Source organism: Pituophis catenifer, unplaced genomic scaffold, assembly GCF_029215685.1.
Source record: "Pituophis catenifer annectens isolate HBS135680 unplaced genomic scaffold, rPitCat1.0.hap2 SCAF_2, whole genome shotgun sequence".
Lineage (NCBI taxonomy): Eukaryota > Metazoa > Chordata > Lepidosauria > Squamata > Colubridae > Pituophis > Pituophis catenifer.
The window spans coordinates 72,679,347-72,695,721 of NW_027256882.1; the positions used below are offsets into that span (position 1 = coordinate 72,679,347).

Sequence of the window (16,375 nt, forward strand, 5' to 3'; positions counted from 1 at the left end):
GCAAAGGCAAGCTCTGGTGCAGGATTGTTGGAGGTGCTTGGTTTAACTGATCACTTCCTGTTTCTGGTGTCCAAGGAAACAGGCACAAAAGGGTCTGTGAAGCCAGGCTCAAATTACAGGCCAATGGTTTGCCTCGTTTCCCCACCACTGTTGCTAGGCTATTGTTGCATTAAAGCTGTCTGTGCACGGAAGGAGAGAGATGCCAAAGGGCCACAGTGCTGATTTTGGTGCAAGAATTGGCCTTAAATCCAAATGACAATTTGTGCAGGGCATGTAAACCAAAGTGAAACAACAAAGGCATTTCCCTGAACAGTTGTGTGTGTCAATGTGTGTCCCCTCCCCACTCTCTCTCTCTCACACACACACATAGGACAATTTAAACAATTGATCTTGATTTTAAATTGTACATAAGCAAGCGATGGATTTGCCAAATGTATTCTTCTTGCAAACACGTTTGGCAAATCTTTGGTTTTAAACTGTATTGGAACTAACACAGGGAAAATGTATATTGCTGTCAGCAGAAGCCGCAAATTGTTGCATTGGCTACTATCCTGTGTGGAGAGTATTTTTCTCCCTGAGAGAGCAAAACTGGCTCTTGTTTAGCCCTGTTCAGCCCTACAAAACTGGGCCATTTCAACTGTTGTTTTTTTTTATTTATTCCACAACCTTTTAAAAAGCCGGTTTTTCAGTGCAGCCCCCTTTGTAGTAGCAAAGGTATACCTTATCCAAGACATGTACCAGCCCACGTCCTATATCTGAGACTGATAAATCTCTCATTTGCCCTTTAGTGTGCATTTGAATGGTTGCCCTTTGCAAACATGAATCTGAGTCCAACCAGAATTCATCCAAGAACATGGGGATAGGGAGTGAGAAGGGGAGAAAGAAGGCTAGAGAAAGAAAAGACTCCCAGGTGCTTTCCTTCTGGTAAAGCTTCATCACACAGTGGAAGAAATGAGAGTATTTTCTTTTCAGGAGGTAAACGGTGACTAATTTGAGCCACAACCTTCTATTAAGTCTTGTGCCTTGGCATGGCATGGCAAAAAGAATACGAGTGTTTGTGGTAGCTGTATATAATTTCCATGTTCTATTAGAAAACATGTCATAACGTTAAGCCAGGCTAAAAGAAATGAATATTTTTATCCCCTTGCCTCCCCACTACTGAAAGCAGGAAAAAATAATTTTTGTCATGCATATTATTTCTAACATCAGACTCTTGCCATGGAGGAGACTGCACCATCCAACAGGAGATTAACTTATTATTAAGAATTTTTTCCTAATGTCTTAAACCTATTTCCTTGTAATTCAGACCCATAGTTTCTTGTACTGGCCCTTGTAACAACACCTAATTGTTCCACTTCAACTTCCACATGAAAGCACTTTAGATACTTGACAGCTGTCGTATCTCCTCACAAGTCTTCTGCTGTCCAGGTTAAATGTACCTAATGCTTCTGATAATTTTTCATGAGTTAATCTGTTCCAGGTCCCCTATTATTTTGGTTACTCTCCTCTGTACATACCCCAATATTATAGAGATTAAGGAAGATTACCTTGGCAAACATATGCAGGCTCTGTTCCCTAGGCATTTGGGACTAAGCATTTTTTAAGTCCAGAACATCCAGATAGCATCTGGAAGTGATTCAGGCAGAAATCTCCCCAATTTGATGAACTATAAAGAGGAGGAGGAGTACAGCAACCAGACTTGCAAGATTTTTGTTATTGTAGCCAATCTCAATAAAAGTAGCTTTAGACTACCTATGGAGTTGATTTCTTGGAATAGTCTACCTTGTAGGGCAGAGGAACATTTGTCTTCTCCAGTTCTTTGGTTTTATGCATTTCTTCCGTGGTTTCACAGAAACTGGCTGTGAGATAATTATCTGCATCTTCAAGGTTTCAGAACCAACTGGTGATTTAAATTTATTCATGATACTGAATACTGTATGCTCTACCATCTTTTTGCTTAGCTTGGGTTGCCACTCCCTCCTTGTGTCAATTGTTGTGTTTAAATGTATTTTAAAACCATTCCTTTTGGGGAGAAAATATAGTAAAGTTGAGGATTTCTGCCCTATGAACTTCCTACCATTTCTCTAAATTATGGATTCACAATTTTCTTTTCCTTCCTTTTTACTGTACTGATAGAGTTAATACTTTTAAAAACAGCCCTTTTGTTGCTTTTGATCCCCTTTTCCATTTTAGGTTCTTTTTGCATTTTAACTTTTTCTGTGTAGATAGTAGGTGTACTTGCTGGTACACCTCCTAACCAATTACACCCATCTTCCATTTCCTATTCACATTTCTTTTAATTCAGCTCAGTCAAAAGCTCCATATCCATCCACAATGGTGTCTTGAAAATTAGAGATTCCTCAGCAGTGCAGGACATTTTTAAAAGTCTAGATACAAGTCATTACAGGAAGGAAACACCATTTTGAGATGAAACAAACAGTGCAGTGACACTCATGCATATGTATATAGCTCCCACTAATTCACTAAGACTGTTTGAGATACAACAGAATATATATTTTCTATTAACTCTTACCTTCCTACAACTTCCCAGTTTTTGAAGTCATCCAAAGCAAAGCAAAACAAATTGGAAGCAAATGACTAGCAGTTGGAGAACAAAAGGAGAGCACCTGTTCTTGATCTTGACTTAAATGAAGAAAATCTTTCTACTCATTCAAGAAATAAGTATCTTCTCTGGCAACCAATATATTCAAAGGAATTAGACTACTGTCTTTTGTTTCTACTTAAGTTTATCTGATTTGAGGTTTGAGGCATCTGTTACCCTGAATATGCCACTTCAGTGGTCTACTATTGAAGACACAGATCAAGCATAGGAAGGAATGAGAATTTTTAGATTCTGGTTTAATAGACCAGCTCTCATGTAAGCCTATTATCATAGATGTATTTGATGCTTGAAGACTTTTACAGAATATGGTGCCCTTTCAGTTGGAGGATCTGTTGTTTAGGTCTTAGGAAATTTGCTAGAGACGCTAGTACATATAGTTATCAGAATAGGACAAGCACTACATTAATGTATAACATGATGGTTTTGACTTTAGCTACTTTGTGTGACTCCAATCACTAGGATTTGTATGCCACAATTTATGGTTTAGTACAGGGGTGTCATACTCGTGGCCCATGGGCCGGATGTGTCACACACTGGTTACCTCCATGCCCGGTTTAGCGAAGGGGAAAAAAGTCATGTCACATGACAACTCCATGACATGAGCTTGACACCCCTGGTTTAGCACAATGTATAAATTCAGCCAATAGAGGCTTGTACAACAAAACATGGGGCTTCCAGCAGCATTGGGGGCAAGGACCGCAAGCTCAGCAACCCTGCTCTGAGCTCTCCACGTCAGAGGGCTCCGAAAGGAGCCATAGCCATCTTGTAGGAGTGGTGAAGCAAAGAGTCTTGCAGGTCGAGGAGAGCCGCATCTCTCCTCCCTGACTTGGAAAATCCTCCTCATCCGAAGACGAGGATAGTGGCAGTCAACATGGCTGCCATGAAGCTGGGGACAGCCAGAACACCTAAGAAAGTGCAGGAGAAAAGAAAACAGTGAACAGAGATTGTTTCTGGGTGAGATGATGATTCTTCTACTTAAAAATTAACCCCAAGGAAAATAAAAAAATCCATGATAAGAGAGTCTAAAAAGATAATTGTTTAAGCTGTGAAAATAAGCACTTCCGAGATCTATGTTGAATAGTAAGTCAAGAGCACCATCTACTGATGAAAGGAAGAGTGACTCCTAGACTCCTGGAAATTTAGAGGAGAAAATTTGGTGGCTGAGATTTTTAACTGTTTATTGCCTTATGCTTACCAGAGGTGGAAATAAGAAACACATTTTATAAGAGACTCTAGGAAACTAGAATAAAAGACTAAAACCACAGAGCAGACTTAAAGAACTTGGAAAATACCTTGGACTATCAGAGAAAATGCTGGAACTGGGTCATCTAAATAATTTACTTTGTTTTGAAAGAAATGGATTTTGAGTGAAATAAATACCTGTTGGAAAAAGGCAGCATGGAAATTTGAGAGGAGAGCCCCATTTACTAATGATTGGAAATTTGGATTCTTTCTGAACTAGATTGTGACTTTATTGTTTATTTCACCTTTATTGCTATTATGACTGGAGTTGAAGGAACAGCTGTGGAAATGAAAGGATCTTTTAATGAGATGACTTTGTTGTTCCAAAATATGATGGATGTAAATTGATGGTATAGGTGAGAAAATGGAAAACATTTTGCAAAGAACAATGAACAAAGATCAAACTGCCCGTGAACTGGTGGAAGCAACAGAAAGTCTAGATGAAATGGATTACTCAAGCCAGCAAATTGAATACGAACAGGGAAAAAATATGGATCAGAAAAACCAGCATATGAAGCAACAGCTTGACGAAGAGGAAGACCAGATAAATGACAAGCAAAAGGAGCGGACAGAACAGATGGATTGGCCACATCAACAAATAAATCAAGGACTGGAACAAAAAATAGGACTGACAAACCAGCTGATAAAGGGAGAAAGACCGAAGAAAATAAAACCGACAAACCGACAACTGAAAAGACAGGAAGATACCTTTGATAAGGAGACTGGGACATGGGCAGACATCTGGGAGAATTGGCAGTACAAGACTGTACTGGGAGAACGGTTTAGATTGAACAAGAAAGATATAGAATTAGAGACAAAGATAAGGAGTGTGGAAGGCGAATTAAAAAATGGATAAGAATTGAAGAGAAGAGATGATGGTTAGAAAGAATTGCCCTTTAAATATTAAAGTAGCCTGACTGTAAGATGAAAGAGGCAGAAATAAAATTAGATAGGAAAAATATTAGAATATATATTTTTTATAGAATGAATAAATAGATAGAAATTTATAGATGTTAGTCATTTTGTTTTATGTATGTTTAAATAATATGAGGATTACTTAAATCTGATAAATCTGATAGAGATTACTAACATTGTTAGCATGAATTGGATTAATATGAATGATACCCAGAAACAATTTTGCCTATGTATAATAGAGAAATGTTTAGATTGAATAAAATAGAGATGAAGATAGAGATAAAGATGAGTTAGGCATTTTTTGTTTAAAGGTAAAGGTATAGGTTCCCCTTGCACATATGTGCTAGTCGTTCCTGACTCTAGGGGGTGATGCTCATCTCCGTTTCAAAGCCAAAGAGCCAGCGCTGTCCGAAGACGTCTCCATGGTCATGTGGCCGGCAGATGTTTGACCTCACCATGCAATCTAGAGCTGGACAGAGCTGTTACCAGTATGCAATTTTCTTTGATCTTTGTTAAGAGCCAGCAAAACTATGGTTGCCTTGAATATGATAATGGAATGTATGCCGCAAAGAAACAGCAATTCAGAGCAGAAGTAGTAGCATCCAACATCCATCTGGATTGGCTTGCTTTCCCAGCTAAAGGATTAGTTTCATATTTATTTATTTATTTATTTATTAATCAAATTTCTATACCGCCCTACTCCCGAAGGACTCAGGGCGGTGAACAGCCAAGATAAAATACAGACAATACAAATATTAAAAAATCCCTTAAAATTATTAAATATTTCAGCCGAAACACAGATTAAAACACCCAATTTATAAAATCACGAATTCAAAAATTTAAAATTTAAGAATTTAAAAGAGGGGAGTTAGGCCAGGCCAGCTTGCTGAAATAGAAAAGTTTTGAGAGCACGGCGAAACGTGCGCAGGTCCGGGATCTTCCGTATCTCTGGGGGGAGCTCGTTCCAGATGGTAGGTGCCCCCACAGAGAAGGCTCTCCCCCTGGGGGCCGCCAGTCGACACTGTTTGGCCGACGGCACCCTGAGGAGCCCCTCTCTATGGGAGCGTACTGGTCGGTGAGAGGCTATTGGTAGCAGAAGGCAGTCTCGTAGATACCCCGGTCCGATGCCATGGAGCGCTCTAAAGGTGGTAACCAAAACCTTGAAGCGCACCCGGAAGACCACCGGGAGCCAGTGCAGCTCGCGCAGGAGGGGGGTCACATGGGAGCGCCATGTCGCTCCCATAACCACCCGCGCGGCCGCATTCTGGACCAGCTGGAGCCTCCGGGTGCTCCTCAAGGGGAGCCCCATGTAGAGAGCATTGCAGTAGTCCAAGCGGGAAGTATCAAGAGCATGAGTGACCGTATTTAACGAGTCCCGATCCAGAAAGGGACGCAACTGGCGAATCAGGCGGACCTGATAAAATGTCCCCCTGGCCACGGCCGTCATATGCTCTTCTAAAGACAGCCGTGAGTCCAGGAGGACACGTAAGTTGCGAGCCCTCTCCGTGGGGGGCAATGACTCGCCCCCAATAGTCAGTGATGGCGCCAACTGACTATATCGGGATGTCGGAAACCACAGCCACTCGGTCTTGGATGGGTTGAGCCTGAGCCTGTTCCTCCCCATCCAGATCCGCACGGCCTCCAGGCACCGGGACATCACTTCAAGGGCATCATTGGGGTGGTCCGGGGTGGAGATGTACAGCTGAGTATCGTCAGCGTACTGGTGGTACTTCACCCCGAAACCACGGATGATCTCACCCAGCGGCTTCACATAAATATTGAACAGAAGGGGCGAGAGGACCGACCCTTGTGGCACCCCACATACAAGGGGCCTCGGGGTCGACCTCTGCCCCCCTGTCAACACAGACTGCGACCGGTCAGAGAGAAAGGAGGAGAACCACCGTAGGACGGTGCCCCCCACCCCTAACTCCTCTAGCCGGTGCAGCATGATACCATGGTCGATGGTATCAAAAGCCGCTGAGAGGTCTAATAGGACCAGGACAGAGGAACAACCCCTGTCCCGAGCCCTCCAGAGATCATCAACCAACGCGACCAATGCCGTTTCCGTGCTGTACCCAGGCCTGAAGCCCGACTGGAACGGATCCAGATACGACGATTCATCCAGGTACTGGGGGAGCTGTCGCGCTACCACACTCTCAACAACCTTCGCAATGAAGCGAAGGTTGGAGACTGGACGATAATTTGCCAACACTGCCGGGTCCAGGGAAGTCATAGTCTGTTAGTTTTTATTAACTCAGCACCATCACTAAAGGCTATGTGGTTTCTGTAGCTTAAGTGCCTTTTATCTATCTTTGGCCTATGTATAAACTTCAGATTTTAAATTACCCATACAGACTGGCCTTTTGGGTTCTGTTTTGAGCAAAATATCTATAGTATTTCAGGATTCTAAATCAATGCAAGCTTTATTTCCCTTTCTTGTTTTCTTCTCGTTTTTTTAACCATATTGCCTGATGAAGAGTTCTTGGAAATTTGTCTTTGTACTATTTCAGTTGGTTTAAAAAGGAATTGCCTTGGCATGGATTTTCATATCATTTCTTCCCTCACGGTCAACATCGTGATTTTTGCTTTTACATATATTGCTAATTTTGCTCCATACTTAAAGCTAATTTGCTTTGCCAAGCATCTGACTCCTGTATGCTATTTAATTTCCACCGAAAGTTGGCTGCGGGAATTTCAAGTTAAGTCATATTATCCATTTGACATTGAAGTTAAAAGGGCAAAACTAATTATTGCAGAAACCCATCTCAGTTGTTTAACATGCACATTTTATTTCTTGAAGCAAACATTCATGGTTTTTAATAAGTTATGAGATATAATATTACATTTATTCCAGTTTATTTTGCTTTTCTGATAGTTTACAATGTAGTGAGCATTTCACATTAAGGCACACAGTCCAGTTTTTTTTTTAAAGAAAATCTGGCTATTCCATTTCCTTTTCAAGAAGCTGTGCTTAGACTTAGTGCATTGATATAAAACTATAAAAATAAAGCTGACCAAGTAGAAATCTTTTGCTAAACAGAAGGGAAACAACTAAATTATTTCCATTAACTGTCTTCATCCATCAAGTACGTTTAAAGCTCTGCTAAAGGGGGGGAAAAGCCCCAGAGGCTTTTGAAAACCATTTAGTTCAATATTTGGAAGGTTTCTTTTTCTTTTTGTCATTTTGAAAACCAGAATGGTCATAAATGTTCTTTTCTTATCCTCCCCCAAACAAAACACTTAAAGAGGATTTGTTCATGAACTCCTTGAACCAAATTCTTTCAATCAATTTTAATTTGCACTGTTGATTAGTAGAAATATTCAGTTTTTCACATAATAGCCAACTGCCTATATTAGCCTTCACCTCATCATTAACAGGCATTACCAAAGGAAATCATGGAGGTTTAAATTATTGTATGTACAAACAGTTGGAGTAACGGTGATTGCATACAATCAATCACAGCTTCAAGCCCCTCTCAATGTGCATCTTTGCTAGAATATCAACTTAATTTGGCATTCTATTGCTCAAGGCAATCACAGTTACACCATCCATTACCAAACCTGCACAAAGCATCAGTGATAAAGGCTTCCAGAATAGCTTAAGACATCCATTTGGTTTCCTTCAAGGAACAAAATATCAATTTTCCCCCAAATGTAAACAGCCAACCATTATGCAAATCTTTTTAGTGTTTAAAGATAACACTAATTACAGTTTTCACTATTAGCTGTAAAAAAGAATATCAAGTACATAAGGGCATATTAAGTACCAGGTTTCTTATCTAATGTCTTTACAGAAGAATTTTAAGTGACAGCAGTCATAGTGATATTCTACAGCAAAGTGAAATGTTTCCAGTTCAAAAGCAAAACCTATTGCAAGTCAGTAGTTTAAGATACCAATTTATCCAAGATAAATTCCAGTTTAATATGTAAATTCCAGAATCCACCAAAACCAAAAAAACATGGTGCCCTTATTTATTACATGATTGTGTTTTGATTCAGAACAGTACAAACTAAAGCAGACAATAAATTTACAACGCATATCAAAGATGCTTAAAGCAAAGAACAACTTTAAAATATATTTAATTTGGGTTTCATTAAACGTTATCTGTATACATTGGTCACAAAACTGCTCACAGCATTGTATGTAAGGTTTCCCTTGAGTAGAAACAAGAGGAATTTATGGGACAGTAACATGAAATGGACTTCCAGGAATGTGTTCTTCACCCCACTTCACAGCTAATAGGTAATCACCTTTTTCCTTGACAATATATGTTACATTGTACTGGTAATTTCCCAAGTGTTTCACAGATACTTCTTCACAAGGTGTTGTAGGTCCATGAACACCAACTAACAGCATATTTGAACCTAAAGCACAAAGAGAATGTTAACGTTACTGATATTGCAGCAGAATTCAATACCTAGCATCATTGAAAATCACAGAATTTCAGTAAGCATTTCATTTCTGTGGAGACATAGTACCAGTAGTGGGTTTCAATTTCAGCCGCTATCGGCTTGCTCATGGGCACGGGCGCTCGCATGTGCAGAGATGTTCGGGCGGGTGGGCAGAACCTTCCGTCACCGCCGCTACCGCTTCGCCCAATCCGGGGCAAACCGGTAGCAACCCACCACTGCATAATACCAATCCAAATTAACACAAACAGCCCTGGTGATTACTGTATTAAAGAGAAGTAGCAACACTTCTCAGTCACCGTATAGGGCTCTTACTGTGCTGTAGTAAGTATCTGATTTCCAGCTACCAAGGACACCTAAATGGCACTCTGAGACATAAAAAAGAGGTAATGAACATTTATTTATAAAGTTTTCAGTAAGCTTAAAAACTCAGGTGCCGCTGTCAAATTATTAATGAGCTCATGCTTTTAAAAGAGAAATTACCTGCTTTGCTGCAATCCACAGAGAAAGAATTTTTCTGGCCCACGAAGGCTCTAGACAGGGCTGCACCCCTAGCATGAATTTTGCTTGCATCAGATGATGACTTGGGAATGCCTCTGTAGAAGGTGTCTGTGGTTGACCTAGTCACAGATTCCACCATAAGAGAAGACGTCTCATTTGAGATGCCTGGGCTAACCAGTCGCTGACCTAAAAAAACACAATATGTGTATGTTCACCACAAGAATTCATAGCTATATAAAACAGTTGTGAATCAAGTCTACAATCCTACTGGCCATCTTCATTTTTATAATCCTTCCACTCATGCTTTGATACAAGATACTTTGGGCTTTTTCACACCCAAGTCTAAGCCATAAATTCAGCTGTGATGACGGGACAAGGCACGAAGGTCACACAACTAGCTGAGAGTTCAAACTCCCCTTTAATGCTCCAAATTTCCTCCCAAATGCTCCCACGTACTTGCCACGTCCCAGAGCAAAGCGCGCGCGCGCACACATATGCCAGTCTCTGGCTGCGCCCAGTTCAACAAAGCAAAGGAACAGGGAAATGAGTCCCCAAAGTAAGGAACAAGGCACTGAGTCCCCAAAGTAAGGAACAAGGCACTCAGTCCACGAAGTAAGGAAGCAAGCAGTCCTGCAAACTCAAATGTCTGTATCAGCACATCAAACTCTACAAAGTTAGTGTTTGTTTCCAACAAACGCCCCTCCCCACAGCATCTCCTTAAATCTCAGTCCCCAGGTATGCCTTGTGAAGAAGCTCGGGGAGCTCTCCTCCCGAATCGTCAGGTCGGCCTGTGCTGTTCCCGCCTTCTATCCACTCTCTGTGCTCAGAAATCAGGAAGGGGCAGTCCTTGCTCATCGCCTGAGGTCCATCACTCATGTCCATTGCTTGCCCTCTCTTGGTCATCCTGCCCCCATTCCTCCCTGCTAACAAGCCGTCCCAATCCTGAGGGCCCTAGGCTGCCTCGTCCTGCTCCTCCCTAGTCCTTTGAAGCTAAGGAAGCTGCCCCCTCGATCTCAGTTGGCTCCAGCTCCGGCACATCCTCCTCCGCAGATTCAGGCTCCGACGGAGGCATAACATCAGCATTATAGTTTGCTTGCCATTACAGACTGGCCAGGAAACCATGACTGAAAAATCATGTTTTAACATGATGTGAACTCAGCCATTATGATTGTGATTATTCTTACCTGTCACCTTTGCTCTGAAAGGACTACCAGCAATATGATTAGGTCCTCCATATTTAATTCCAATCAAGTAATTTCCTGGAGCCATCGGTGTATACATTACATTGTAGCCCTCCGGAGCTTCTTGGCAATCCATTTTCACCTTCGATGGTCCCTCAATTGTAACGGCAAGAGTACCAGGACCAGCTTTTGTAGTGTCTATAGTAAACATAGACTGTAATCCTGGAAAGCAAAGTAGAAATAAAAAATATGGATGTAAACCCACACATTTCATGTAGCAATAAGCCCTGCAAATGCCACCATCCTGCTGCAAATTTGCTTTTCCTTAATCAGCACTGCAATTCCAATTGAAAACAAGAAGGCAATGTTAGCAAATGAGATGAAAGATAATCTTATTTAGGCAAAAACCAGATGTATTAAGTTTAAATCAAAAACAATCTAGAGAAGAAATTACCTGTTGTGCCATTCTCCAGGCCTGGTCCATAGGCAGTAACAAGAGCCGGACTATCTACAAGACCTGGGTCTCCCACTCTAATTTTGAAAGGACTGCCTACAACGTGGCTCCCATTGAATTTCACATCTATTGAATGAATGCCGTTTTCCCGTGGAATGAATCGGACGGCGTATTTATCTGTAACATAGATGATTAAATAATTATTTCGTTTGGAAGCTCCTATAGGAAAAAAAAAAAAATTAACATTCCAAACTTTCTTTCTTCCTCAACCTGGTACACTCCCAATCAGTTCAGATTGGAACTTCAAGAATTCCAAAAGCCATGCTGATGGGAATCTTAAAATCCCAATTCAGCGGAAGGGAGCCAGGTTGGCTCAGGGTCACTGGAAGCTGAAACGCAGGACAGGCCAAACTACAGGTAGTCCTCAACTTGCAACCACAAGTTGAGAACTACCTGCACCAGTAAGAATCAGTACATTCAATAAAATCTACTCCTGGGTAAGCATGCATAAAACCATGTTTTTAAAGACCTACAGGGTCACTTTGTTTCATTGGAGGCTACTAATGAGTGAAGATTTTCTAACAAAGGGAACTAGTTATTAAAGGGAGTAGTGAGCTCGAATTTATTATATGGATTCTAACAGAAACAGGAGAGCTATCTCTTTGTCAGCTTTTCAGAGTAAATCAGATGAGGAAAGTCATGCAGGTCAATACTATTTTTATTATAAGTTTATGGTATCAGACTCTTGCAAGTCTGATTGTACTTCCCCTTTTATCTTCATGAGAACTAGGGAGGGTCTTGTTTGGGATGTATTCTCAGGTTGTGCCCCGACACAGGTTTCTTCTCTCTGATGGTTGTCTTGACAGTGGCTCTTCCTCCTGTTCCTCAAAGTTATTCCTACTGCCCATTACAGGTAGTCTTCGACTTATGATCACATTTGAGCTCAAAACTTCCATTGTTAAGCAAGGCAGTTGTGAGTTTTGCCCCATTTTATGACCCTTTTTGCCACATTTGTTGAGCAAATCACTGGAGTTGTTAAGTGAATCATATAATTGTTAAGTGAATTTGGCTTCCCCCATTGACTTTGCTTGTCGGAAGCCAGCTGGGAAGGTAATCACATGACCTTGGGACTCTGCAAGTGTCATAAATACATCCCAGTTGCCAAGCACCCCAATTTTGATCATGTGACCATGGGGATGCAGCAATGGTCATAAGTCTGAAAACTGGTCACAAGTCACTTTTTTCAGTGGCCTTCTAATTTTGAACTAAACGAATAGTTGTAAGAAAAGGACTACCTATATGGGAAAAAACTCATAATGGGATTTTCATTCAGGAAGAATTTATTATGAGTCTACAAAACTGATTGGAATTGACTCAGAAAATTAAACATTCAATTTTGTGCATGCATGTACTAAAAACATTGGTTGATTTGAAATCAGCCCAGATCATTTCAGATGGATGAATTGACTAGGATTCATGAATGCTTGGCTTGTCACAATTAAATCTGTTCTCACTGCTTTACTACCAGATTAATTGTAACCTATTTATTTTCTTGAGACTAGATATAACCACCAATGGCAGTAAAAGCTGACTCTCATTGAGAACAGGTTTTTTCCTCATACGGTTAAAAGCGATTAAATTCATTTATTCCACAATGAATACATCTAAATATTAGAATTTTGTCCTTGCTTAGAAAAGCAGTAATTAAGCCTGGCAAATATTCTGGAAACATATTTAGAGTTATACAATGGATTAACCCCCATTAACTTAAGATGGGGCTAACTTCTTCAAATAGGATATTGCTAGAATATCTTCAAAAGACAACAACAATACAACAGGATAAAAAGAGAGATCGCTTGGAATGCCACAGGTAGCAGCATACTGCCTTGCATTTGGTTTATTTTTAAATTAAACTCCAATGAATAATATTTCACCTTTCCTCTAAAAGGTCAAGATGGCAAACACTATTCTTTCTTCCAATTTTAGATTCACATCATACTGGTAAGTTAGGATGGATGGAGAGAGAAGTTGGTTATTAACATTTAGCTATTATGTTCTAAATTGCTGGAGGTTTTTTGAGAGCTTGTATGCAGTTTCTCACCTGGCTCCAACTCAGAAACATGACATTCTTCTACTGCTCCAATGGGGCTGTGCACTTTAGCATCAATCTTGCCCTTTGCCCCATTAAGCCTTATGGCAAATGCTGCTGGCTGGTTAACTTTTAACCCAGATTCCTAAGAACGCAATTCAAGATTAATCACAGTAGTCTATTAATCTATTAATCACAATAGTCATTTGGCTAACATATAGCAAATTATAGTTTAATACTTTGCAACCTCTAGGTATAAAAAGGCAGTTTGCCTAAAAAGCAATAGAAAACAAAGCATGGTTATCTTCAAAATATATTATATTGAATTTTTCAAAAATATCAGAGAACTTATCAATTTTATTCTTAACGTTAACTCTTGTGTTCCATAAAATACCTGAATACCGCTGGCCTGACTGCTTACTACTTACCTATGTAACTTAATTAAGGGAGTATCACTCACTATTCCATAAAGGGAATAACTACCGTAGGCAGAATCATGTAAGATCCTCTCTGTGCTTCTGAGTATAAACACATAAGATCTGTTTAGGGGTTAATTCTAATCTTGAGAGAAAGTGCAGGACCATACAGAAAGATAATAAGGGATAGTTCAGAGTTATTATTCTAAATTATTCTAACCACAGAACATCGATACTGCAAGCCTAGAAGTTAGAATACTGACATAAAGACTAGTACTAGACATCTAATTATTCCATTATTTTGGTGCTATCAGCAATTTAATTCCTGAAATGTTTAATTTTCTGTGGGAAATTTGAGTTTCCTTAGTGTGGTTTGCCAATTAATATATTGTAGAATCTTTGATGTTCTCTGAATTTGGTTATTTGCTTGCAGACGTTTCATTACCAAACTAAGTATCATCATCAGTGCTACTGAGTGTAGGGTTTGCTCATTTATTTATATTAGCTTGCCCTGCCAATGTTAGTGTGGGTGCGGTTTTTCTCCTTGGTCTCTTTGATTAGGGTATTGCTTTCTGCTTGATTGTTTGGTGTTAATCTCTGCTTCTGCGTTTTGGCTGTGGGGATATGTTCTGGTCTTTTTGTTTCCTTCTTTGTTTTTTTATTGTCTCTTTGGTCAACATATTGTTTATATATTATTTCTAACATTTGTTAACATATAATTAACATACTGTCACAGTACATGTTAATTATATATTATATGTTAACATTTGTTAACATATAATTAACATATTGCCAGTAGCAGCATCAGATAATGGTTGATTATGATACTTGCAGCTTTCTCTTCATGGAAATCATGCTTTCCACCATGGGAACAGATGCAGTACTTTGAGGATCCCTGGAACTATGAAAAAGGAACTAAAAGAATATGTAAATCTATATCTGTTGGGCAACACTTATCACTACACACACTTCTGCATGACCCATTATTGCCTCAGACTCTAGGAAATTCTAGATACTTCACCATGGTTTTAAATTGCAATACTCTGCTCTCAGTTCATAGCTTACTTGAGATTTCATTTTCAGCTTTACCCTCAAGAGAGAAATAAATGGTTATTGAGCAAACCTACATATAAGGCATTAAAAGTGAATCAAGAGCTGTTCAAAATGCAAAAGGCTCCTCTATAAGACAATTTCTTGTTTCACTGCCCCTGCCTTTCCATTAGTTTTATTTCCCTCTTTAGGGTTTTAATCAGCTGACATCCACATTCTGTCAGGAGTCTTTAAATGAAACACAAGAAAAACATCAATACCACAGCAGCTAATTCACATCCTTGTAGTATTTTTAGTGTGATTTAGCTAGAAACCTGCACCAATGCACACATTTGCAAAACAGTTCATTCAAGCAATACCTAATTTAACTATAAGATTGTGTCACTTAACATAGTTACTTCAAAGTGCAGCAATAATTTACTCATACTAGCTGTTCACACCTTAATGTAAAATCTTCTGTGTTTCTTTCATCTTAAACTTAAAAAATAGTGGTGGTCTAAGTGGCTTTTTTAAACTTAAAAAATAGGCGGTCTAAGTGGCTTCTCTTGGGCCATTTGACTGATTGTATGACAACTGGAATTCACTCTTCCTCTGGCTGATGTTGGGTAACTATTTTAACCATGAATTTTCTAGATTTCAGGAACCTGCTAGTATGAATTACTGTTTTATAATCACTCTAGAGCCCTACTTGTTCAACCATTTGCATTCTCAAAACACACTTAGCATTAGTTTACACTACTTTGCCTAAATATGAATGATAGAGTTACCCATGTAGTACTACAAGTTGGCCATTACAAGTATTACTGTGCACTTATGTTTTAGATGTCTTGTGGCAAAATAATGTGAATAGTAATATATAGAGAGCTTAATCTACTAATCCAATAAGGAGATCAAGCTATATTCTGCACAACACTGTTTTCTTAACTAAAAACTATTTTCTCCAGGCAGAAAGATTTTCTCCTAAGAAGCAACACTAGGAAGGGTAAGAGCACTGAGAACAAGGATGAAATCAGCTTGCGGTAAATTACAGGGATATTTCCTTGTGTCTCACCTGAAGGCTCATAACAGTAAGCCTACGAGCATCATCTGAAGGTGCAATCACAGGAACCAGGTACGGGCTTTCAGGAATTTGCTCGTCATTAAATTTGATGGACACCTCATAGTTACCTGAAAGACACAAGAACTTCATTAAACAAACTAGAAAAGCAAACAACTTGTTCCCAAGTTATAATGTTATCCCATCACACTTAAATCTCATACCAGGCTCTTGAGCAGTATAGGACACACCACAAGATCCATCTTTGCGGTCTTCAAAAGCAATTTCTGCCTTACTTGGCCCTTCCACTGAAATGGAAAGACCACCAGCTCCGGCTTCTCTTGTCCATATGTTAAACTCAGCTGTTAACAAAATAAACCAATTAGAGACAGACACATGACTCCCCCCATCCCTTTCTTGTAGTACTGGCATTGGTTGCCGCAGAGTGGTGTTATTAC

General features: G+C 39.8%; 1 protein-coding gene across 2 annotated transcripts in view; it reads right to left on the reverse strand.

Moving 5' to 3' along the window:
- Nucleotides 1–7,545: 7,545 nt before the first annotated feature.
- Nucleotides 7,546–16,375, reverse strand: part of FLNB (filamin B) — an 82,056-nt gene continuing 73,226 nt past the window's right edge. For both annotated transcript variants that reach the window (XM_070936924.1, XM_070936923.1), the window contains 7 exons: nucleotides 16,142–16,279; nucleotides 15,933–16,048; nucleotides 13,428–13,560; nucleotides 11,327–11,503; nucleotides 10,876–11,094; nucleotides 9,674–9,877; nucleotides 7,546–9,145 (listed from right to left, as the gene is read on the reverse strand). In XM_070936924.1, coding sequence (XP_070793025.1) covers nucleotides 8,958–9,145; nucleotides 9,674–9,877; nucleotides 10,876–11,094; nucleotides 11,327–11,503; nucleotides 13,428–13,560; nucleotides 15,933–16,048; nucleotides 16,142–16,279 — 1,175 coding nt within the window. In that variant the 3' untranslated portion in view covers nucleotides 7,546–8,957. The remainder of the gene's footprint in view (nucleotides 9,146–9,673; nucleotides 9,878–10,875; nucleotides 11,095–11,326; nucleotides 11,504–13,427; nucleotides 13,561–15,932; nucleotides 16,049–16,141; nucleotides 16,280–16,375) is intronic.